The following is a 24,357-nucleotide window of genomic DNA, read 5'->3' as shown; positions in this document are numbered from 1 at the left end:
CCAACATATGGGTCCTCTCAAAGACAGTTTCTGTGTGTATGGGTCCCATTGCCTGTTTCTTTGTATGTCTCATAAGTTTTTTTGTTGCAAACTGTACATTTCCATGGTAGCAACTCTGAAGACCTATCCAAACTGGCTCTAGGTCTGGTTGTCATTGTTGTTGTTTGCTTGTTTATTTGTGAGTTGGCCAGACTTGGTCAATAGGCTCTTGTTTCCTCCACAGTGTGCAGCCTCTAATGTCTCTCCTCAGAAGGTGCAGCTTTGGCATGCACACTGTCACCCTGACTCCTTGTCCCTCCCCTGGGGGATGACAGTGGTTTTAGTCAGGTTCTCTTTGACTGTCTCTTTTCCTCATCTCCCTATCAAGCTTTTGGCTGGTTTGCCTTTATGGATATAGCTCCCCGCTGTCAGCCTCCACTAACTGGCAACTGATTGCTCCAGTGTTTCTGACAGTGCCCTGGGGCATAAAATTGTTCCACAGTCTGATCCAATGGTCTTTTTTATTTATAATTTTCACCAGTTATGGTGGTTTCACTGGGGAGAGTATACAGGGAGCTCCTCATGTTTCCATTCTGGAAATGCTCTGACATTAATTTTTAAAGTCAGTGTGATCCAATTAAAATAGATACAGGGGCTTCCCTGGTGGCGCAGTGGTTAAGAATCCGCCTGCCAATGCAGGGGACACGGGTTCGAGCCCTGGTCGGGGAATATCCCACATGCTGCAGAGCAACTAAGCCCGTGCGCCACAACTACTGAGCGTGCACTCTAGAGCCCGCGAGCCACAACTACTGAAGCCCACGCGCCTAGAGCCCGTGCTCTGCAACAAGAGAAACCACTGCAATGAGAAGCCTGCACACCGCAATGAAGAGTAGTCCCCACTCGCCACAACTAGAGAAAAGCGTGCGTGCAGCAACAAAGACCCAACACAGCAAAAAATAAAATAAATAAAATTTAAAAATAAAAAATATAAAAAAAATATATATATATAAATAAATTAAATAGATACAAGGCACAGACAGTTAAGCATATAGGATAATCAGGGCACAGAAATTATGTCATTTTTAGTAACAAAATATGAGAAACTATTGAGCCATCTCTTTAAAGAAAACAGGACTCTGTAAAAGGGTTTAAAAGGAACCTGGCATCGCATTAATCATATCTTTAGGAAAATCTGGCTTCCTTTCTACAGATTGAGCTGCTCTAACAAGAAAATGTCTACTCAGAATAGGTAGGCCTTCATATTCAATCTTAACTAGCCTCACCAGTGTCTCCTGCAGCCAAGATCAAATATGAAAATTTGTTTTTCATGTTCTTTATGCCATCTAATAAATCCTGCTGCTGGATCTTTGATGCCTGTTTCTCAACTGAGAATCACATGATACAAAATGGGAAGTCAATGGTAAACACTGTGAAAAAGCCTCCCACAGCCCATTTTCTTTGTGTTGTACTTAAAATGGTGCTTACTAGTACCTTCAACTTTGGGTAAGCCTGCCTCCCTTCACCTAGCATTCTTCTGTGGTTTCATTAAGCATTTGATCATGTCACTAAAAAGAGAGAAAAGTGTTTCAACTGCAAGTCCTGATCATTTGGAGAGACTCTGTGACCTGTAGAGATAAATATTGGGCTCTGAGCTAAATTATACTTACTTTTGGCTCACTGTGATGACGAATAGAAAAAAAATTAATTAAGGCTCAAATCCACCAGCTTAAGGGATTTAAAATATTTTTGGCCAACATTCTCTCATTTTGTCATTATCAGAGTGCTTGTCCCAATGTGGAGCAAAGAAATAAACTGCTTGGTGAATGGAATGAGATAATAAATAGTAGACACATGTCCTGTGTAATCATGTCCTAATAGTATTACATTAATTGTTTTACTTAACCTTCAAGAGCAAAAGTTGTGACCCAAACTCTTGATTGGAGTCCTGACAGCTGTTAGTAAGAGTTTAGTTTTTATTCTGTTAATTAACCTTACTGAGCTAGCATAGATAGCAAACAATACCCCCATGACTCCCTTTCTCCCTTCTTTCTCCTGTGCCCTCTCACTGCCCCATTGACATCGCCAGCTTTCTCTGGGTACTCCCTTCACTCCAGCCACATACACTCATTTCCACTGCAGTTCCCCAGTCTCACTCCCACAGTACAGATAATGACATACAGCAGTTTGAGCCTTAACTTATTTTGCCTTTGATATAAAATGTCTTTGTTTTAATGAACTATCAGTGGAGAGTTCCATTAAGCCGAAGAGTCAGCAAAATAAATAAATAAAACAAAATAATATAAGACATTTACTTAATGAAAGTCACTGAATAGCCAAAGATGTCTGAGAAACCTCAACATAACTAACTCCTATAGGGTTAGTTGGTGCAGGCATTATGCTCTCCCCTTCTTTTCAAGAAAGTTACAATCCAGATAGGATGTCAGGACATGTACCAATAAAGAGAAAAAATGCAAAATGGGAAACTATGCGCCAGTAAGTGACAAAGAATAATTGCAACAGCTCCCGAGTGCTACCTCATCTTCTTTAGGGACCAGAAGAACCCACTTGTGTCTGGCTTAACTGAAAGGCACAAAGTTGACTCGTAAAATGTCAGGTTGAAAAAGCCTCCATCAAAACACACAATCTTCTTTTAGAAGTATCATTTGTTTAATGATGTTGGCACACCAAGTATGCTGTCCCTAACAGCAGTCAACCATTAAATGTAAGCTACCCTCCAATTTGAAAAGGCAAACCTGTTCTTGAGGATGGCATATCCAATTGAAAATGTAAACCTTACCTAATAAATTCTCCCCACTCCAGCAGCTCACCCACCCCAGCACTGGCCTCCTTCAATAACCTAGTTCTCGGGGACTTCCCTGGTGTCCAGTGTGTAAGACTCCACGCTCCCGATGCAGGGGGTGCGGTTTCGATCCCTTGTGGGGGAACTAGATCCCGCATGCATGCCGCAACTTAGAGTCCACGTGCTGCAACTCAGAAACCCACATGCCGTGCTTCTTAGCCCGCAACTAAGACCCAGCGCAGCCAAGATAAATAAATAAATATTTAAAAAAATAATAATAACCTAGTTCTCTCTCACAGCCTCTGGAGTACACTCCTCTCCCACACAAGGTTGCCAACCCGTCTTCACCCCTCTCACAGAGGACTAGCTCATTTTCTCTACCACCTCCACCTACTTCCTACTGGACTCAAATCTTTTCAGATTGAATTTCTGCTGACCTTGAATTAAACCACATCCTGTTTTGGGCCACAGAGAAATCAAGGGGGAAAAGCAGAGCTTAGAGTCCGTAATGATTTTTGGCTGCTTAATCACATGTACAATGTCAAGGGGAACAGCACTCCAGAGACACAGCTGCCTGTTAGTTCACCTGTATACCGTGCTTATCACCCTGCGACTTAGGCATGAGATATTCTACTGAATTGGTATGGCTTCCCATTCTGGAAAATAACAAATTATGAATCAGCCTATAATTAAATTAATAAGGACTCCAGACACTGAGACTTTTAAAGCAAAGTGACCATTGTTAGGTGCCTCAAGAGCAGGAATCTTACCTTCTTTTTTTTTTTTTTTAGAAATTCATGTTCTTTTATTTATTTATTTATTTATTTAGGACTGTGTTGAGTCTTCGTTTCTGTGCGAGGGCTTTCTCTAGTTGCGGCAAGTGGAGACCACTCTTCATCGCGGTGCGCGGGCCTCTCACCATCGCGGCCTCTCTTGTTGCGGAGCACAGGCTCCAGACGCGCAGGCTCAGTAATTGTGGCTCACGGGCCCAGTTGCTCCGTGGCATGTGGGATCTTCCCAGACCAGGGCTCGAACCCGTGTCCCCTGCATTGGCAGGCAGATTCTCAACCACTGCGCCACCAGGGAAGCCCAGGAATCTTACCTTCTAAGTTCTTTTTGGCACTTAGAAAATTGTTGGTATTCGACAAATATTAAATTACTTAATTTAATATTGAAATAATTTTCTGTTGGTTTATGTCCACTTAAATACTAAAATTAATCTTATTGTCATAGGAAGGAAGCTGACAACACCAAATAAGCAGAACAAGTCTTCATTTTCTGTTTGCTTTGTTAAAGCTATGACCTGAAAAATTAGTTCAACTTGCTGAGCAATCTGTTTACTCAAGTCAAACACAACTCCTAAGAAAGTGACTCTCCTTTTACCTAGGGTGGACTCGTCCAACTAGAATCACAGAATGGTTGAATTTACTAGCTGGATGTTACTTTGTATCATCCAGGTCAGTCTTCCCAAACTTTGATAAGCATACACATTAGGCAGGGATTTTGTTAAAATGCATAATCTGATTTAAAAGGTCTGATGCTGCTGGTCCCCCAATGACAGTTTGAAGAAATGACAGTGACTTTTATCATTGTTCCAATGTTTTCCATTATTTAGCATAATTTTAAAATACCATGAATTTGAAACAAGGACTGAGTGATTTCTGGCAGATGAGGAAAAAAAAATTAACTTCACAAAATTCTTAGTTTTGATTTGTTTTTTGTTTGTTTTCCATTATCTAACCACATGCTAAAATGCTGTGGGGATTCATTGTTATTAGAGAATCACTTTAATCCACACATAATCTGTTCTTATCATAATCCATTAACAGGTTCACTGTGTTCGCATAGGTGCATGACAGTGTACTGAGTATCATGTCACGATATACTCACTCTTCCATTCAGCCACCTTTTCTATTTTACCTTAGTTAAACAGTTCCAAAGATTCTGGTTATGTTCTGCAGGACACTTTTCAATATGAGGCTAGATTATTCCATCTCCTTCTTCCACCTCATAACTAGAAAGCAAGCTTGAGATAAGAAGAGAAACAGGATGTCTTTTCTCTACTTTTTTTTTTTTTTACCACGCCACAAGCCATGCCATGCGGGACCTTAGTTCCACCGACCAAGGATCGAACCTGTGCCCCGTGCAGTGGAAGCACGGAGTCTTAACCACTGGACCACCAGGGAAGTCCCTGTTTCTCTACTTTCTGACTCAGTAATTTAAAAACTACAACTCAGAGTTTCCTTGAGAGTTAGTTTAATTTACTGGGTTCTGGGGGGAATTCTGCCAATCTCTTTTATCCTTTTCATAGAATTTTAAAACCTTTAATAGTAATATTAAGAAATATTTAAATATGTACATGTACTAATTATTAGTTCTCTGGTGTCTCCATTCCTCTAGGAAAGCAAGTAGAGGGTCACTAGCAATTGTCCAAAGGAGAGAAGGTACTTCTCCCTTTAAGCCTCTCACCCTGAGCCTCTAGGGAAAAACAGAATGAAACTTAAGCTTCTTATTTTAAAAATGAATTCTATAAAAACACAAATAATGTCAAGAAACATCTGTTGCATGTCCAGTAGGTACAAAGCCCTATATTTCATACAATAAATGTAAAATGCAACTTTTGCCCCTGAGTCTAGTTGGGGCAGTCTACTTAGGAAGTTCACACATAAACCGGTGATAAATAATTCAAGATTACATAAAAATCCAAAGCACTAGGGCAGTACAAAACAAATTGCTAATTTTGTGGAAGAGCAAGTAAGAACTATAGAAGTTCAGAGAAAGGAGTCATTATGTCCAGCTAGGGTGGAGAAAATTTTTTTTTTTAATCTCTGATAGCAGTTATCTCAGAAGATAAGAGTGATATGAAACAGAAGCAGCTGTCTTTCATCTGGAGAGGACTTTCTCAAGGCCTGCCTAACTGAAAAAATGCTTTATGGAGGCCTAACTGAAAAAAAATCCTTTGTTAAGTTGTAAAGTCATAATGTAATTTCAAAGAGACCTGGGATCTCTGGCAAATTAACCTGAGATAGGCCACAGGCTGCTATTTAGCCTTGTCAGGTCTGCTTTTCCTTACTGGAATCGCGACCTCCAAGACCCATTCTAGTGTAGGATTGTAAGATTCTAGGACCCCTTGGAAACTTTTGGTTTGAAAACTTTACTAGACTGTGAGTTCATGTATAAAACTTCCCCAGCATCTAGCAAAGTCTATGGCACTTGGTACGTGTAGGTTGACACTAGGATTCTCAAATCAGCTTTTCATTTATTGAACATGTTTTTTGAGGGTTTACTACATCATAGTCCCATGCTAGACATGCAGGTAGGAATATAAAAAACCTTGCCCTCAAGGAGCTCACACTAGCAGACATGTGTCAATGTAAAGGGCCAAGACAATTCAGTGGGGGAAATAATAGGTCTTTTTTTGGGGGGGAGTTAATTTGTTTTAACAAATGATGCTGGAACAATTGAGTATGCATATACAGAAGAATGAAGTTGGACTTCTCCCTAAACCATTTACAAAAATTAGCTCAAGGGGCTTCCCTGGTGGCGCAGTGGTTGGGAGTCTGCCTGCTAATGCAGGGGACACGGGTTCCAGCCCTCGTCCGGGAAGATCCCACATGCCGCGGAGCAACTGGGCCCGTGAACCACAACTGCTGAGCCTGCGCGTCTGGAGCCTGTGCTCCGCAACAGGACAGGCTGCGATGGTGAGAGGCCTGCGCACCGCAATGAAGAGTGGCCCCCACTTGCCACAGCTAGAGAAAGCCCTGGCACAGAAACGAAGACCCAACATAGCAATCAATCAATCAATCAATCAATCAGTAAATCTTAAAAAAAAAAAAATTAGCTCAAGATGGATCAAAGATTTAAGTGTAAGAGCTAAAATTATAAAACTCTTAGAAAAAACACAGCAGGAAATCTTTGTGACCTTAGATTAGACAATGGATTCTTAGATTGCCACCAAAAGCACAAATAACAAAAGAAAAAGATAAATTGAAATTCATCAAAATTTAAAATGTTGGAATTTCGTATTTCAAAGGACACAATCAAGAAAGAGAAAAGTCTTCCCACAGAATGGGAGAAAACATTTGCAAATCATATGTCTGATAAGGGACTAGTATTCAGATATATAAGTAACTCTTACGACTACAAAAGACAAATAATTTCTCTTTGTGGGCAAAGAATTTGAATAGACATTTCTCCAAAGAAGACATACAAATGGCCATAAAAGCATGAAAAATATTCATTATTAGTCATAAGGGAAATGCAGCTCAGTCACTTCATACCTACTAGGTTGACTATAATCAAAAGACAGATGATAACAAGTGTTGGCAAGGATGTGCAGAAATTGGAACCCTCATACATTGCAGGTGGGAATATGAAGAAGTGCAGCTACTTTGGAAAACAGTTTGACAGTTTCTCAAGATGTTAAACATTGAGTTACCATATGACTCAGCAATTCCTTTCCTAGTTATATAACCAAGAGAATCAAAAACATATGTCTGTACAAAAACCAGTACACAAATGTTCATGTAAGCATTATTCACAGTAACTACAAAGTGAAATCAAACCAAATGTCCATTAATTGAAGAATGGATAAACAAAATGTGGTATATCCCTAAAATGAAATAGTATTCATCTGTAAAAAGGAATGAAGTCCTGAAACACATGACAATGTGGATAAACCTTGAAAACATTAAGCTAAGCAAAGGAAGCCAGACACAAAAGGCTACATGTTGTATAATGCCATTCATATTAAATGTCCATAATAGACAAATCTATAGAGACAGAAAGCAGATTAGTGGTTGCCAGAGGTTTCAGGAAAGGGGGAATGGGGAGTGATTGCTTAAAGGTCTTGGAGTTTCTTCTGGGGTGATGAAAATATTCTGGAATTAGATAATAGTGATGGTTACACGACATTGTGAATATACACTGAGTTATATGCTTTAAACAGATGAATTTTATGTGAATTATATCTCAATTAAAAGTAAATACCCGGTAAGTATTATTAGAGGAGTATAAACAGAGTACTATGAGAGCACTAACTCCATCTGGGTGAGGCTGTGAAGCCCAAAGGACGAAAAGGTTGAGCAGAATCTGAAGAATAATGCCAGATGACAATAGCGGGTGGAGAGGGTCAGCATATGGAAGAGGCCAGAGCATGTATTTTGCAGGTGGACTTCAGTTCCAAAGCTAATCCTGCCACTTACTAGCAGTATGACCTTGGACAGGTTACTTAATCTCACTAAAGTGAGTATCCTCATCAGCAAAATGGAGGATAATGATACCTGCTTCATGGGTTTGCTGTGCAAATTAGATAGGATACTGTATGTAGAGCACTCAGTAAGGACAGTTGGCCTTCCATATCCTCAGGTTCCGCATCCACAGATTCAACCAACTGTAGATCGAAAATATTTTTTAAAAAAATTTCAGAAAGTTTCAAAAAGCAAAATTTGAATTTGCCATGCTCTGGCAACTATTTCATAGCATTTACACTGTATTTACAAATATTTACATAGCATTTACATTGCATTAGGTATTATAAGTAATCTGGAGATGATTTAAAGTATACAGAAGAATGCACATAGATTATATGGAAATACTATGCCGTTTTATAGAAAAGAAGTGAGAATCCATGGATTTTGGTATCCTAGGGGGTCCTGGAACCAATTTGCGGTGGATACCGAGCGACAACTGTATTTAACAAGTGTAGCCTTCTCTTTCTCCTCTCAGCCTCCCCTTAGTGCTATTTTAGGTGAATTAAAGTTGGGTGTAAAGGCAGGGCAGTGAAAAGGCCTAGCTTTTGTCTGACTGATGAGAAATTTAATGAGGCTTAAGTATAAAGGCAGTTGGAAGCAGAGGAAGGTGTTTTAGAGTCAGAAAATAAAGACTCTGTAAGCCACAGAAGGAGCTTTGGATTTAGTCCTAAATCACCTGAAATTTTAGGGAGAAGAGGAATGTGAAAACATTGGTTCTTTAGATGAGAGCAGAGGGAAGAATGGCCCAGAAGAGACAAAAATTCTAGGACCTCAGGAGAGGACACAGATTCTTAACTTCATTAAGTAAAACCAATGCCTACATCTTAGAGGCACTTGATGAGGCTTATTTGCTGGTAATGAATTGCTAATGATTATTTGATGACAGATTTTCTAATTTTTTAAAAATTGCTTGATCCAGCAAACATTTTGATAAAACCAAACCTTAGATGATTCCAGCAAAAGAAGGTGCTTGCTTATTTTGGGGAGCAGTGCAGCTCCAGTCTGAGCACTATGTGGCAAAATTGAAAGCCTTGGTTCTAATTTTGACTCAAGCAGGTTATGTAACTTGCTGTGTATTTATTTCCCTTTCAGAGAGTAAATGACGACAACTTTAACCTAACTGACTTCAAAATATTATGAAAATAAATAAACGTTTCAAAGCTTTTTGAAGTCCATTGATGGAAAGTACCCTTTAATCCAAAATTGCACTATGTAACTAGACAGTGAATTATTATTCTTTTCCTGAATCAATTTTTAGTGTTCCCCCTCCAGTCTCGCCCTTGAACATTTCTACAATTACAACAACAACAAAAAAACCTTCTAAATTCTTATTCTGAGAAAAAGTCCCTGCAGTATATTGCAGTAAAACTTTAAACATGTACATGGTGCATTGTAGTTACAAAACATTTTGACAAATACAATCACATTTCTGGTAAATATTACTGTTATCCCTGCTTTAGTTATGATGAACTTGGTGTTCAGAGAGGTTAAGTGGATTGGCTTAGAGCACCCAGCTGGAAATGGGAAGGATCAGTGCTTAAACTCAGGTTCTTAACTCCAAATTTCAGGCCCTGCCCATCTGCCTGCATTAAATGAGACAAAGATTTATATACACAGATGTGGTTTATATCTTTCATCTGAAAAATTTAACTGGGGAATGAGCATTCATAATACCTAAATTAGGTTGGAAATGTATTAATCATGCTTTTTATTTTGTATATTTTGTGATGCTTTGATATCTTGGTGGCCTTACTGACAGAGGAGAGGCTGCGGCTCCCAGAGCTTTTATCTCTAAAAATTATCCTAGAGGTAGCAAATGACTTCCTCTGTGAATGTGCCTTTCATATGCAAACCAACCAATCTAAAGCCCATATCCCCAACTTCCTCCTTTATTTAATTCTCATACACCAAGCCAGTATTTCCCCTGTTCTAAATCACCCCTCCCCACCCAGGGCCAGGTACTGGACAACTAGAGACAACCACTATAGACCAGAGCCTGCTAAAAATATTCAAACTATCCAATCCCAAATTTACTTAAACCTTCGTATGCTGCCTCATCCATTCCTTTCTGCAGAAACTACAATAAAGGCTCTGGGCCATGCTTTCTCTTTCACTCCTTCTGCCTCCAGACTGACCCTGGTGCTTCCCCATGTGGCCCTGCGTGGTGTGGCATGCTCCCTTTTTTTGGGAACTGTAAATAATAAACTCTTATTTCAAAAGCAGTTGTCCTTGTGTCTGTCACCTTACCATACCTGATTAAAACAAATCCCAGGTGTGAATCAAGATAAGTACAGTTGAACAATGTAGGAAGTTAGGGGCACTAACCTCTGTGCTGTCAAAAATCTGTGTATAACTTTACAGTTGACCTTCTGTATCCACAGTTCCACAACCACAGATTCAACAAATCACATATCATGTAAGTACTGTAGTATGCATTTATTGAAAAAAAATCCATGTAAAAGTGGACCTGCACAGTTCAAACTCATGATGTTCAAAGGTCAACTGTACAGTATTGTTTCTTAACTGAGAATAAGTAAAGAACTGAAGAAAAAAAGAAAGCAGTGCTCTATCCATCATGGACAGGAAGTGAAAGAACAAATACCCTTTTTTCAGTGTGTTACTTACACACTTATTTATTTCAACACATTTATTTAGAGCTTACTATGGTATCTGGCACTGTGCAAGGCACTGAATATACAGTAATGAAGAAAACAGGTTTATTCCCTGTCCTTGTGAGATTCACAGTTTAGAGAGAAAAAATAGGCAAGAAAATAAGTGAACAAACTCACAATTACAAACTGTGGTACCTGCTCCAAGGGAAATAAATATTGTGCAGTGATAGAGAATAATGGTGGGGAGAACTCCATAAATTGATCTGGAAAAACCTATCTAAAGAAATGACATTTATGCAGAGAATTAAAGGGAAACAAGGAACTAGATTTGCAAAGTATGGGAAAGAATATTCCAGGATTGTATGGAAGGCCATGAGGTAAGCAAAGTGGCATCTTTGAGGAACTGGAAGAAAACCACATACACTGACATGGAAGGATATACTATTAAGTGAAAAAGACTGCAAAAGAGTATATATAGTCCAATACCGTTTTTTTTTTAAAAAGGTAGAATAAGAGGCTTTTTTCTTTTTTTTAAAAAATATTTTATTTATTTATTTATTTATGGCTGTGTTGGGTCTTCGTTGCTGCGCATGGGCTTCCTCTAGTTGCGGCAAGCGGGGGCCACTCTTCATCGCGGTGCGCGGGCCTCTCACTATCGTGGCCTCTCTTGGTGCGGAGCACAGGCTCCAGACGCGCAGGCTCAGTAATTGAGGCTCTCGGGCCCAGTTGCTCCGCGGCATGTGGGATCTTCCCAGACCGGGGCTCAAACCCACGTCCCCTGCATTGGCAGGCAGATTCTCAACCACTGCGCCACCAGGGAAGCCCTCCAATACCATTTTTGATAAAGAGATACATATACTTATTTGTATGTTAGTACATAGAAAATCAAAAAGAATATAAAATAAGCTGTTAATGATTATTTTTGGATGTGGATTGTAGTGGACTTTCACTTCCTATTTCATATATATTTCTGCATTATTTAGATTTTTGGACAATTCTGTATTTAGGATTTGCTAGAGGTAAATATTAAGATTAAGTTCTATATCATTGTATGCTTTTGTCACATAACTTTTCCCCAACTTGGCTAACTTATCATTCCTGTTCACTAGCTTTGCTTGTTCCCTATAATGTATTTTGTTCTGCCTCCTGTTGTCTCTGGCATTTTATGTAATTAAGAGAGACTTATCTACCATAAATAGAACATTACAATTAAGATTTAATATGAAACTGATATGACACTGTTTATTTTAATACATTAGGAGCACACAGGCAAAAATCTATTCTCAGATACCGACACTAAATATTTTAAAATACAGCATATGCACGTTAAAAAATGTATCTGCTAACTAATTTTTAAAAGTAAGGGGGACTTCCCTGGTGGTCCAGTGGTAAAGAATCTGCCTTACAATGCAGGAGACATGGGTTTGATCCCTGGTCAGGGAACTAAGATCCCACATGCCTCAGGGCAACTAAGCCCCCGTGCCACAACTACTGAGCTCACGCGCCTCAACTAGAGAGCCCGCCGTGCCACAAACTACAGAGCCCATGCGCTCTGGAACCCTCATGCCACAACTACAGAGCCCATGTGCCCTGGAGCCCACGTACCACAACTAGAGAAGAGAAAAACCCGTACACTACAACTAGAGAGAAGCCCACGCACCACAACGAAGATCCCGTGTGCCACAACTAAGACCCAAAGCAGCCAAAAATAAATAAATAAAATAAATAAATAATAAATAAATCTTAAAAAGAAAAAAGTAAGGATGGCCTCATAAAAATTGCATAACTTTTGGAAATACAATAGGAGGATTGTTTTCCTTTACTTTAAGCATAATAATTTGTGGCAAAATTACAGCTATGCTTAGTGAGCATTTATTACGCTCCACTGTTTAGATACATTATTTCATCTTTTTTCAACTTGTACAATAAGTGTGGTAAATACTCTCCCCATTTTTCAGATTAGCAAACTGGGGATTAGAGCAGTTAAGTAAACTTCATTTATTCAATGCATAATTACTGAGCACTTAATGTTAAAGAACTAGGAATGTAGAAGTAAACAAAATGTGTAGTTTATAGCCTGATAATTGATAATTTCATGTGTGTTCATGGTAGTGTGGCCAGAGATGAGGTTTATATTTGTATATATATCTAAATTTTTCCTGAAAGCAGTTGATTTACAGTGTTGTGTTGGTTTCAGGTGTACAGCAAAGTGATTCAGTTATGATGAGGTTATATTTTGAAGGTGGAGCTGATAGCATTGCAAGAGGTCACACAGCTAGAGAATGGCAAAGTCAGGATTCACATCTAAGTTTGTCTGTTTCTACAGCTCTACGTAGCACAACTCTTCCAGGCTGCCACAATGCTAAGTAAACATTAAGCAAAAAGCAGAATGGAAATGAAAGTCCATAGCAGCTTCAAGTGTTTATCAAGTACCTACATGCTTGAAGTAAGGCTTCGTGGCACAAGGCAAAAAACTCCAGACTGGATGGATAGGAGGTTAGGAGATCAGAGTTCAGATTCTGCTTTTGCCATGGATTCTTCCTCAGCATGGGTCACATGACGTCTAGTGTCCCTTTAAGCTTTAAAGCTCCCAGTTTCTGCTCTTCAGCACCTGGGGAAACATAGCCGACTAGTAACAGTGCCAACCATAGGTATACAAGGGAAGATAAGATTGATAAGCATATGATTAACATACTGATTATTGTAAGAGTAGATGAGCGGTGGCAGGACTAGACTGTCTTTTCAGTTTCAGTACTATTTGCTTTAGTAAAAGTATTTGGTTTTAGTATACTGTATTACTTTCAAGGAAAAGAGAAAGCAAGTCCATACATTGCGTCATTCCAACCTACAGGATATACTAGAATTTTAGTCCTCATTCATCCAAATATTCAAGCATTCATTCCCTCAACAAGCATTTAAAACCTATTGAGTATTAGGCATACTCAGTAACATTTATTGAACAAATTCAGGTGAAGGAAGACTTTGATAAAAAGTTAAAAAAAGAAAAAAGAGAACTTTTTTAGACTTTACATTTGGTTTTTTAAGGCTGTACAACAATCTTGTAAGGTGTTGTCCCTCTTTTTTTCACATTATAAAACTAAGACCTCAAAAAAAAAAAAAGCAACTAAGACCCAGCACAACCAAATAAATGAATAAAAAATAAAACAAAACAACACAAAAAACTAAAACGTGAAGCAGTTTCCCAAGGAGGGTCAGTACTTTACCAGTATTCAAATCTGGGTCACTTGACCTTCTGTCTCACCATATAGGATATTAGGACAGCAATTAAGTCTAGTTGGGGTGTAGGACAGTGTATGTACTATATTAACTACCCTGCAAGTGTCCAGCACGAGGTGATCAGTGACTCAGAACACAGGTCAGCATACTTTTTCTGTCAAGTGGACCATTACAGTGTCTGTTGCAACTACTCAACTCTGCCCTTGAAGCACAAAAGCAGCTGTAGACAATACATAAACGAGTGAGTATTGCTGTGTTCCAATAAGACCTAATTTATGGACACTGAAATACAAATTTCACGTAATTCTCACTCGTCACAAAATATTCTTCCTTAGATAATTTTTTCAATCATTAGAGAATGTAGAAACCATTCTTAGCTTGAGGGCTGTATAAAAACAAGCGGCAGGCTGGATTTGGCCTGTGGGCTTGTGTTAGTCAGTTTGGGCTGCTATGATAAATACCACAGACTGGGTGGTTTAAACAACAAACAATTATTTCTCACAGTTCTAGAGAGTGGGAAGTCCAGGATCAAGGTGCTGGCAAATGTGGTGTCTGGTGAGAAACTTCTTCCCAGTTTGCAGACAATGGCCACCTTGTTGCTGTATCCTCACATGGTGGAGAGAGATCATCTCTCTCATCTTTCTTCTTCTAAGAGCACTAATCCCATTTATAAAGGTTCAACTCTGATGACCTAATTACCTCCCAAAGTTTCCAAATACCATCACATTGGGGATTAGGGCTTCAACATTTGAAGGCTGGGGGGGGACACAAATACTTGCTCCATAGCAGTTTGTGAGGGGAGCTCCAGCATCCATGAAGGGCTCTGTGATCGCTCTTCTCTGTAGGCCAGACCTTAACAGTGGGAAATACAGTAGCCACTGAATTGGGGAACCTAAATGCAATAGGAGTAATTGGATCCTAGGGTTGCAGGGACCAAGTGGCAGCACTGGTGGACAGCAGAGTCAAAGGAGCAATCAGAATAGTCTTACTTGTGCAGACCTATGTCATTGGCTAGTTGATCATGGTACACCTAGAAGTGAAACAGATAGGAAACCTACTAAATTCTTACTTGAACAGTATCAGTAGAAAAGTTATAGGTCAAGTAAACAAAAGTCTAACCTGAATCATAAAAAGAGAGTCATATCCCTTCAATCAATTCCCAGACTTGAGCTGGTTTACAGACCTCAGTACCCCTTAAATAAAGAAGCAGCTACATCCCCGACAGAAATGACATTGGTACACCAGCCAAAGTTTATACAGTGAATCTTTCTCCAGACTTCACCAAAGGGACCTACAACCTTTTAGCAGGGTAACTGTGCACTGGGGAAAAAGAAATAATCAGACCATTTGGGGACCACTGGATGCTGGCTCTGAACTGACATTAATTCCAGGAGATCAAACATCACTGTGGTCTACCAGTTACAGAAGGGGCTTATGGAAGTCAGGTGATTGAAGGAGTTTTATCCCAAGTTTGTCTCACAGTGGGCCCAGTGGGTCCCCCAAACCCATCCTATGGTTATTTCCCTAGTCCTGGAATGAGGAATTAGAATAGATACACTGAGGGATTTCCATGGTGGTCCAGTGGTAAAGAATCCGCCTTCCAATGCAGGGGACACAGGTTCAATCCCTGGTGGGGGAACTAAGATCCCACATGCCGTGGGGCAACTAAGCCCGCGTGCTGCAAACACAGAGCCCGTGCGTCCTGGAGCCCACGTGCCACAACTAGAGAGAAACCTGCACGCCACAACGAAAGATCCCGCATGCTGCAACTAAGACCTGACATGCCCAAAAAAAAAAAAAAAAGAATAGATACACTGAGCACCCGGCAGAATCCCCACATTGGTTCCCTGATCTGTGGAGTGAGGACTAGTACGGTGGTAAAGGTCAAGTGGAAGCCAGTAGAACTGCCTCTACCTAGGAAAATAGTAAAGCAAAAGCAATACCGTATTCCTGGAGGGATTGCAGAGATTAGTGCCACCACATCCCCACTCAACTTGCCTGTTGGCCTGTGCAGAAGGCAGACAGATTTTGGAGAATGACAGTGGATTACTCTAAGCTTGACCAGTTGGTGACTTCAATTGCAGCTGCTGTACCAGATGTGGTTTTTATAGGTTGGGCAAATTAATATATCCCCTGGTACCTAGTATGCAACTATAGATCTGACAAATGCTTTTTTCTTGATACCTGTTAGTAAAGACCACCAGAAGCAGTTTGTTTTCAGCTGGCAAGGCCAGCAATACACCTTCACAATCCTACATCAGGGCTAAATCAACCCTGCAGCCCTATGTCATAATTAGTTTGCAAGAATTTTGATCACCTTTTTCTTTCACATCATATCACACTGGTCCACTGGTCCATTACATTGATGACAGTATGCTGATCGGACGTAGTGTGCAAAAAGTAGCAACTACTCAACTTATTGGTAAGATATTTGTGTGTCAGAAGGTGGGAAATAAATCTGACAAAAATTCAGCAACATTTTTCTTCCATGTCAGTGAAATTTCTAGGAGGTCCAGAGGTGCGGGGCATGTTGAAATATCCCTTCTAAGGTGAAGGATAAATTGTTGCATCTGGCCCCTCCTACAAACAAAAAAAGAAGTGTAACACCTAGAGGGCCTCTTTGGATTTTGGAGGCAACCTATTCCTCATTTGGGTGTGTTACTCCATCCCAAGTGGTAGTGGGAGATAGGAATGCTGTTTGGAGCCTTCAACAGGGCCCTATAGGGAAATCACAGCACAGGTCCTCAGGATTTTGGAACAAAGCCCTATCACCCTCTGCAGATAACTACTCTCCTTTTGGGAAACAGCTCTTGGCCTGCTACTGGACCTTAGTAGAGACTGAATGCTTAACTATGGGTCACCAAGTTACCATGCAAGCTGCTCATTGTGAACTGAGTGTCATCTGGTCCACCAGACCGTAAAGTTGGGTGGGCATAGCAGCATTCCACCATCAAATGGAAGTGGACTATACATGATAGGGCTGAGCAGGCCTTGAAGGCACAAGTGAGTTACATGAAGGAGTGGCCCAAATACCCATGGTCCCCATTCCTGCTATACTGTCTTCTCTCTCCACCATGTGAGGATACAGTGAGAAGGTGGCTGTCTGCAAATCAGGAAGAGAGCTCTCACTGGACACTGAATCTGCCTGCACCGTGACCCTGGACTTCCCAGCCTCCAGAACTGTGAGAAATAAATGTTTGCTTAAGCTGCCCAGTCCATGGCCTCTGTCATAGCCGCCCAAACTGACTAAGACAGAAATAGTAGTTTGCCAATCCCTGATCTAGCGTTCAGATGAGCACTGTCCAATAGAACTTTCTGTAATGATAGAAATGTTCTATATCTACACTGTACAATATAGTTGCCACTAGCCACATACGGCTATTGAGCACTTGAAGTGTGACTAGTGCAACAAAGGAACAAAAATTTTAATCTATCCCTCTTTTTCATTCCTGGAGCCTTTTACCATTTCTCTAAGGATTAATACAGTTTCCCAACTAGTTTCCCTGTCTCCAGTTTCACTTTCCTCCAATCCATCCTTGCTAGAGGGATTTTTCTAAAATCATATACGATGCTGGCACTTCTCCAAAGCAACGTTTCCTGGAAACTTTAGAAAGAAGTTCAGCCTGTTAGCATGACACATAAATCTCTTCATTAGGAAATCACAAAGAGGTAAAACACCTTCCTCTGTTTCATCAGATAAGTGATGATAAATTTCTTGAGGGTAGTCCTTTATCATACTTTGTCTCCACTAACACTTCACACAGTGGCTTGCTGAATGATGCAGGGACGAAAACTTGATTTTGGCCATGGAAAGCTTAAGTTAGAACCCCATTTCTGGTACAGTCTAGCAGAGTCACCACAGGCATTTAATCACCTTGAGCCTCATTATATTTCTTTTTTTTTAAAGAAATTTATTTTATTTATTTATTTATTTTTGGCTGTGTTGGGTCTTCGTTGCTGTGGACGGGCTTTCTCTAATTGCAGCGAGCGGCGGTTACTCTTCATTGCGGTGCGCGGGCTTCTCATTGTGGTGGCTTCTCTTGTTGCAGAGCACGGGCTCTAGGCACGCGGGCTTCAGTAGTTGCAGCATGCGGGCTCAGTAGTTGTGGCTCGCGGGCTCTAGAGCACAGGCTCAGTAGTTGTGGCGCATGGGCTTAGTTGCTCTGAGGCATGTGGGATCTTCCCAGACCAGGGCTCGAACCCATGTCCCCTGCATTGGCAGGCGGATTCTCAACCACTGCGCCACCAGGGAAGCCTGAGCCTCATTATATTTCTGTGCTAAATGAAAATGATAACTAGGATTGTTGTGATGATCAAATGAGTTTGTGGGAATCCTCTGCTTTTAGTAAAAGGCTATACAAATGCTAGTTGTTGTTATAATAAATATTGGGTTTTGAAATGTTTCTAAAAAGCGGTACTGGGGATTCTCTGGAGGTCCAGCGGTTAGGACTTCGCACTCTCACTGCTGGGGCTGGGTTCCATCCCTGGTCCGGGAACTAAGCTCCTGCAAGCCGCTGCCAAAAAAAATAAAAAACAAAAAATAAAATAAAATAAAATAAATAAAAAGCAGCACTGGCCTGATTTTACCTAATATATGTTCTGACTTTTAAAGCCAATCTGCATGAGATGACAATATAGATATAGGCCTTAGATGTTCAAAGGAAAGAGGAATGAAAAGGCACAATTTTGGCCCATTTATTCCAAACATTCCTTTGGATTATGCATTTTTCATGTTTAGGTCTAAGACTGCTTTCTTCAGTTTTGTTTTACTAAACAAAAATGTCAGCAATACCGATAGACAGTTGATTCTTTTTCTGTTTTGGCCACGCAGCATGCAGGATCTTAGTTCCCCCACCAGGGATCGAACCCACACCCCTTGCATTGGAAGAGTGGACTCTTAACCACTGGACCACCAAGGAAGTCCCAACAGTTGATTCTTGAGAGTTAAATGACAATGGCATCATATGAGCAAGTCAGAAAAGAAAGAAAAAGTAGTAATATCTTATTTTTAAGCATCTACAGGGACTTTTCAAAGGGGACTTTCTCAGTGAGTTCTCCTAGGGGTAGGAGGAAGGGCACTGCTTTAGATAAGAAAATAAGGTAAAGAAACAATGTTATCATACAGGGAGAAGTGGTAAAGGACAATTTCCCTTACATAGGAAGTGGTCTCTTCCCTTCCCTAGGGACATCCTGATCACAGGATTTATAAGATTAAGTATACTTTTCATTAGACCATATTACACTTTGCAATGAATTTATATCACTAATTCATTTCTCAGTTCTTGATCTTAAAAAGTGGAAAAAGAAGGCACTGTTTGTGATCAGTATGCTGTTTTTGGTGAAGGACAGTTAAGATTTATTATTCCTTGAACTTAAGGTTGCCAAAGCACTTGATGGATCTGTGTCAGATCACTTAGAATGTGTGGCTATCTCTGTAAAACCCACTTCACTCTCCAGATTAAGATTTGTTGGAAGACAGGGACTTGTTTCACTCAAATTTGCATGTTTGTCTCATCCTGCTTCAGATTAGTTGCCATATGCGTAGAATATAGTAAATTACATTAGCAAACTGGTGGCCATTCCTGCTTCTTCCCTGCGGTATGCAAGTTTGCAATCTCCACTAACCACTCAGTAAATTCATGTCACACACATGAATGATATTCATAGGGTAATCATGATGATTCCTTAACCGTCCACCTTATGGGATCCAGAACACTATCTTTGAGCCCAAGAGAGGAATTGCTGATTCCATCCCCAAACTGCCATGCGCCCCAGGTAACAAACCCTGCAGCTACCATGGCATTTCCTTTCACCCTGACACCTCAGCATCCAATCCTCGTGGTATTCTCTTCCATCTCACTCTTTGCAGTTCACACAGGCTTTGATATATTTTAGATGTTCTTAAAAATTTTAACAGTCTAATCAGAACTTTTCATATCTTGGTTACAGACCCCCTCCCCAGGAGGAAGAAGACCCTAGGCAAGAGAAAGCGAGCGCGGGGGGAGGTGAGATACTGGTATCTAAATTGGAAAACTGGTCACTTTCCACAGCAAGCAAGGCTTGAACTGGGGGGGGGGGGGGATTGGAAGACGAGGACCCCACGTGACCTCGGGGGCCCGAGGCTAGCCGACCCCGCCCCCTCTCTCGCCGCCGCCGCCGCCGTCGCCGCCGGGGGGCGCATGCGCAGCCCATGGTAGTGATGGAGGAGAGAAGATGGCGGAAGCGGAGTGAGTTACTTGCTGGTGACTAATGTCGTAACCGGGGGGCGAGTGGGGGGCAGCGACACGTCCCCTTGAGCTCAGGGCTCTTTCGCAGGCAGTGCGGGGAAAGGGGGACGTGAGAGTTTTCTTATCGTGGAGGAGCCCGCTTGGCCCTTGTGGGGAGACGGAGGAGAACTGTTAAGGGTCCAGTTACCTCCAGGCGGGAGCGCCCCTTCCGCCGTCTGGCCCCGGATCTGCGGGGCCCTGTGCGCAGGGTCGCCCCTCGGACCCCGACCGTAGGAATCTTCCGGAAGATGAGCCCGAGTGGGCCCCTCAGGCGCTGTCATCCCTGCAAGTGGGCCCCGCGGGCAGCCTTGTGACGGCTGCCGCGCCGGGGGCCCGCGGAGGCTGGGTAGGGCTGGGCGGGCACTGCCAGGCCTCCTTCGCGCTCGCCTCCTTCCCCCCCAACCCCGCCCGGCGCCACCCCACTGCTTCTCAGTGGGAGAACGCGAGACGTGGGGCTGCTCACCGCCCTCCCCCGGGAGGCTTGGAGGAGGTGTCGCAGCGCCGGCCTTGCAGCGGCGGGGGCTGTTGCGAGTCTGACGAGGCTGAAAACACCCTGCAAGGAGAGATCTTCCTTTCCTTAGGGTCTCTGGCTGCAGTGTTGATGCCGCCCTAGAGGGCCACATTCTTGTGTGGCGGTGTGATGGTATGCTCAGTTAGCGACTCAAACTTAGTGTTTCCTGGGTAGGCCGCTGGTGCAGCAGAACTGCCGTTTGTATTTTGCAGGGAAAACTGTGCGTAGACGGCGGAGTTACCAAAATTGTTCTTTTGTGCCAGGTCTCCAAATGCAGTTCAGTGGTTTGGCCGGTTCTACCCACCGATGTTTAGACGTGTGCCTCGCATTTGGATTCTCTGTGACCATATTTAGTTAGTTACTGAACTGCTTACCGTAGGGTTTGAGGTTGGGCACATGGCTGAGCAGAAGAGCACTGTAAAAGGACCAGAATTTAAGCTGGCTTTCTGCATTTCTTTGGTACGTGGTTCAGAAGTGCTATGACAGGTAGTAATTTGGTAAAAAGTTTATGTACCGCTATATCTGTATGCTGTTGAACAGTTACCATATGATGCTGTGATTTGATGATTGGAAGGCAGTTTGCAAAACTACAAACCGCCTTCCCCCCTCAAAAGAAACCCCAGCGAAGCATAAAGATGTGTCATTTACTAATCAAAATAATTAGTAAGAGTCAGCTCCAACCCCCCACTTTTTTCCTTTCACTTTTCCTTTTATTAAATCGGGATTTTTTTTAACCATTTGATTCCTGAAAGAGCACATAAATACTATTTACATACATGATATAAAGAACAAAGAAAATTTGTACATAAAAGGACACCATATGGGAATAGTGCGTGCATACACAGTTAGTGCCAAATTCCTTTGTCTTTTCGTGAAGTAGAAAGTGTTCTTGTTACATTCTTGTCAATGCTGCTCCTATGAGGTGGGTCAGGTTTTGTCTCTCAGAAGAAAAGACAGATAAGAAAAGCAGATAAAGCCAGTAGTATATTCTCAAGTGTGCTTTTCACCATTGTGGTGCATTTCTGACCCTTCAAAAAAATACTGTAGTTCTCGTTTCTAACAATATTAAGCCCCTCAGAATTGACTTAATATGTTGTTTGAATTTGTTAAAATACAGATTCCGTATTTAGTGGAATTTTGTACCGCAGCAGTGAAATGAGTTTGTAATATTAGAGGGAAAAGAATCAGTGTGGTACAAAACTGCACTTTACTGTCCGTACATGAGGAAAGTGACATAATTATGCTGTTTTCAAAATTTGGAGCTATTATTTGTGAAAAAGAGATTTTTGTAAGGAAGTGGGGAAATTGTTTTCAGCTGCTTCTCTTATTTACCCAGTCAGAGTAATCTGCTTATGAGTAGTACTCAGTTATTACATGTAGTGAGGACAATGTTGTAGAATAATTAGAGGGAAAGCAGTGTGAGTTAATAAATTATTTTTTAAATTATTTTCTAAGAGAGCTTATTTTTAAATAAAGTATATATGGTAACCAAAAACTAAGCTAAACTACTAAACTAAGCTAACACAAGTCCATAGGCATCCTATTTTAATGTCTAGATGAGAATGACTTTAATTTGTAATTAGTATGGTCAAAAGAATATAAAGAAATATTTTAATACTCTGATATTGCTTCAGTTTTAATTTTCCTGGGTAGTTAAGTATTCCGTCATCACCTGTTTTGGTTTCAAAACACTCATCTTCCTTCAACAATAAACAGGTAAACTTTAGGCCAGGCTTTATCTGAGTTACATATCCTGAGTCATTTGAATTCAAGTTTAGTAGGTATGAACTGTTAAATATGCTATATATTTGTGAAGTACTTTTCCCTGGCACGTGTTTATGGTGACTGTGTGCTCTCTGTATTTAGTGAGGGCCTTCTTAGAAATTTAGACTGTTGCTGATTATTTGATTATTTCTTGGAATAATTATTCTTTAAACTCCATAAGATAACGCTTTTGCCAATATAAATCCTTTGTGTTATCTGCTAGGTTTAAGGACCACAGTACAGCTATGGATAGTGAACCAAACCCTGGAACATCTTCGGTGTCGACAACAGCCAGTAGCACTACCACGACCACCATCACCACTTCCTCCTCTCGAATGCAGCAACCACAGATCTCTGTCTATAGTGGCTCAGACCGACATGCTGTACAGGTATTTCAGTTACCATGACGCGTAGGCTAAGACTGAGGATGCCATTAGTTTTTGCTTAAGCCAGATGAATCCATTGTTTCACGTCCTCAAATGAGTTACATGACACCCTCTAAATGAGTACAGTTAGAATTGTTCACGTTTGGAACAACCAACAGAGTTATTTAATAATCATTCTACTGAGAAGGCCTACATTTATCAGCGTGTAGCTTATAAAACAATATGTTGGGAAAATTATAATTGGAAGGTCTCTAGGTACTGCTACAACGTTGAGAAACTCAACCAAGAGCCCCAACATGAAGAATGGCTCTAGGTTTTTCTGGTTATTTTACATTTGAACCCAAAATGTGGACTTAGCATCTATTCAGATCTATTCAACTCTGTAGATATGTTAAGAGGTTCATTTTAAACCCAAGTGGCCTAAGAACCCTAAACAGGAGGATCCACTCAAGAGCTCTAAGGGGCAGAGGAGGAAGGGAATATTTAATTAGGAAAAGTCTTAGGCTCTTCACTTAGTTGGGAAAATAAAGTTTACCTGGTTAACCTTTATAGTAATGGAGGTTGAGGCAATATGGTATAGCATGAAAAGGGCATGGGCATTGCAATCTGATGTGCTCTTTGAATTCCATTTTCTTTCTCATTAGTAGATATGTAGCCTTGGGTGAGAGGCATAATCTCCTTGAGCCTCAGGAAACTGAAAAATGAGGATGAGACCACCTGCTTAGTTAGTTATGAGGATTAAAGGAAGCATCTAGAATTGTGTGGGGCACATTATATATACTCAGTAAACAATAATAGCTAATATATATTGAACATTTGCTATGTGCCAAGCATTTGATAAATTCTTTACATGGATTTTCTCCATTTAACAGATGGGAAAACTGATGTTGTAAATTGGCTAAATAACTTTCCTAAACTCACATAACTAGTTGGTACTCTAGCTTTAGAGTTGTGCCCTTGGGACTTCGCTGGTGTCCAGTGGGTAAGACCCTGTGCTCCCAATGCAGGGGGCCCAGGTTCGACCTTTGGTCAGGGAACTAGATCCCACATGCATGCTGCGACTAAGAGGTCCGCATGCCACAGGGAAGATCCTGCATGCCACGGCTAAGACCCAGCGCAACCAAAAAAAAAAAAAAAAAAAGACTGATGTTGAGTTGTGCCCTTAACCATTCCATGAGTTCTTATTTTTTCCATTATACCTGTTTTCTCTCTCAAATCTGCATAATTGCACTCCACCCTGAAAAAAACTTACCTGTTTATGATGTAGTCATTCATCTCCCTGATACATTTTTCTAGAGTGGAGATCCCAGTATACTGGCTATTTAGCTGTTCTGTGGCTTAGGATTCTGAAGTTACTGTGGAGTAGAATCAGAATTGTTGGAGACCCAGTCAGTTCAGTAAAAATTCAAACTGGAATGGAGAGTGTGTTTTTAATGTTTTTCACCTTTCTCTGAGGCAAGGGATATAGGGAAGAGTATCTAGAGCTTGAGCATACAGATGATGTGACATTTTAAATGCCATTTTGTTCTCTAGCTTTACCTAAGCTGGAT

The 24,357-nt window shown here is 41.0% G+C and overlaps 1 protein-coding gene across 8 annotated transcripts in view; it reads left to right on the top strand.

The window, feature by feature from the left end:
- Window positions 1–20,046: 20,046 nt before the first annotated feature.
- Window positions 20,047–24,357, top strand: part of PHC3 (polyhomeotic homolog 3) — an 86,283-nt gene continuing 81,972 nt past the window's right edge. For 7 of the 8 annotated variants that reach the window (XR_452492.2, XM_057545005.1, XM_007197527.2 and 4 more), the window contains exons 1-2: window positions 20,047–20,107; window positions 22,645–22,810. Coding sequence is in view for 7 of the 8 variants with exons in the window: in XM_057545005.1 (XP_057400988.1) it covers window positions 20,094–20,107; window positions 22,645–22,810 (180 nt within the window). In the remaining variant the exon portion in view is untranslated. Of the gene's footprint in view, window positions 20,108–20,907; window positions 21,117–22,644; window positions 22,811–24,357 lie in introns of those variants that run through there. The other variant, XM_057545006.1, reaches the window with a different exon arrangement.

Source organism: Balaenoptera acutorostrata, chromosome 4 (assembly GCF_949987535.1).
Source record: "Balaenoptera acutorostrata chromosome 4, mBalAcu1.1, whole genome shotgun sequence".
NCBI classification, from domain to species: Eukaryota; Metazoa; Chordata; class Mammalia; order Artiodactyla; family Balaenopteridae; genus Balaenoptera; species Balaenoptera acutorostrata.
The sequence above is the reverse complement of the archived record's forward strand: the minus strand, read 5'-3'. Positions and strand labels throughout refer to the sequence as shown.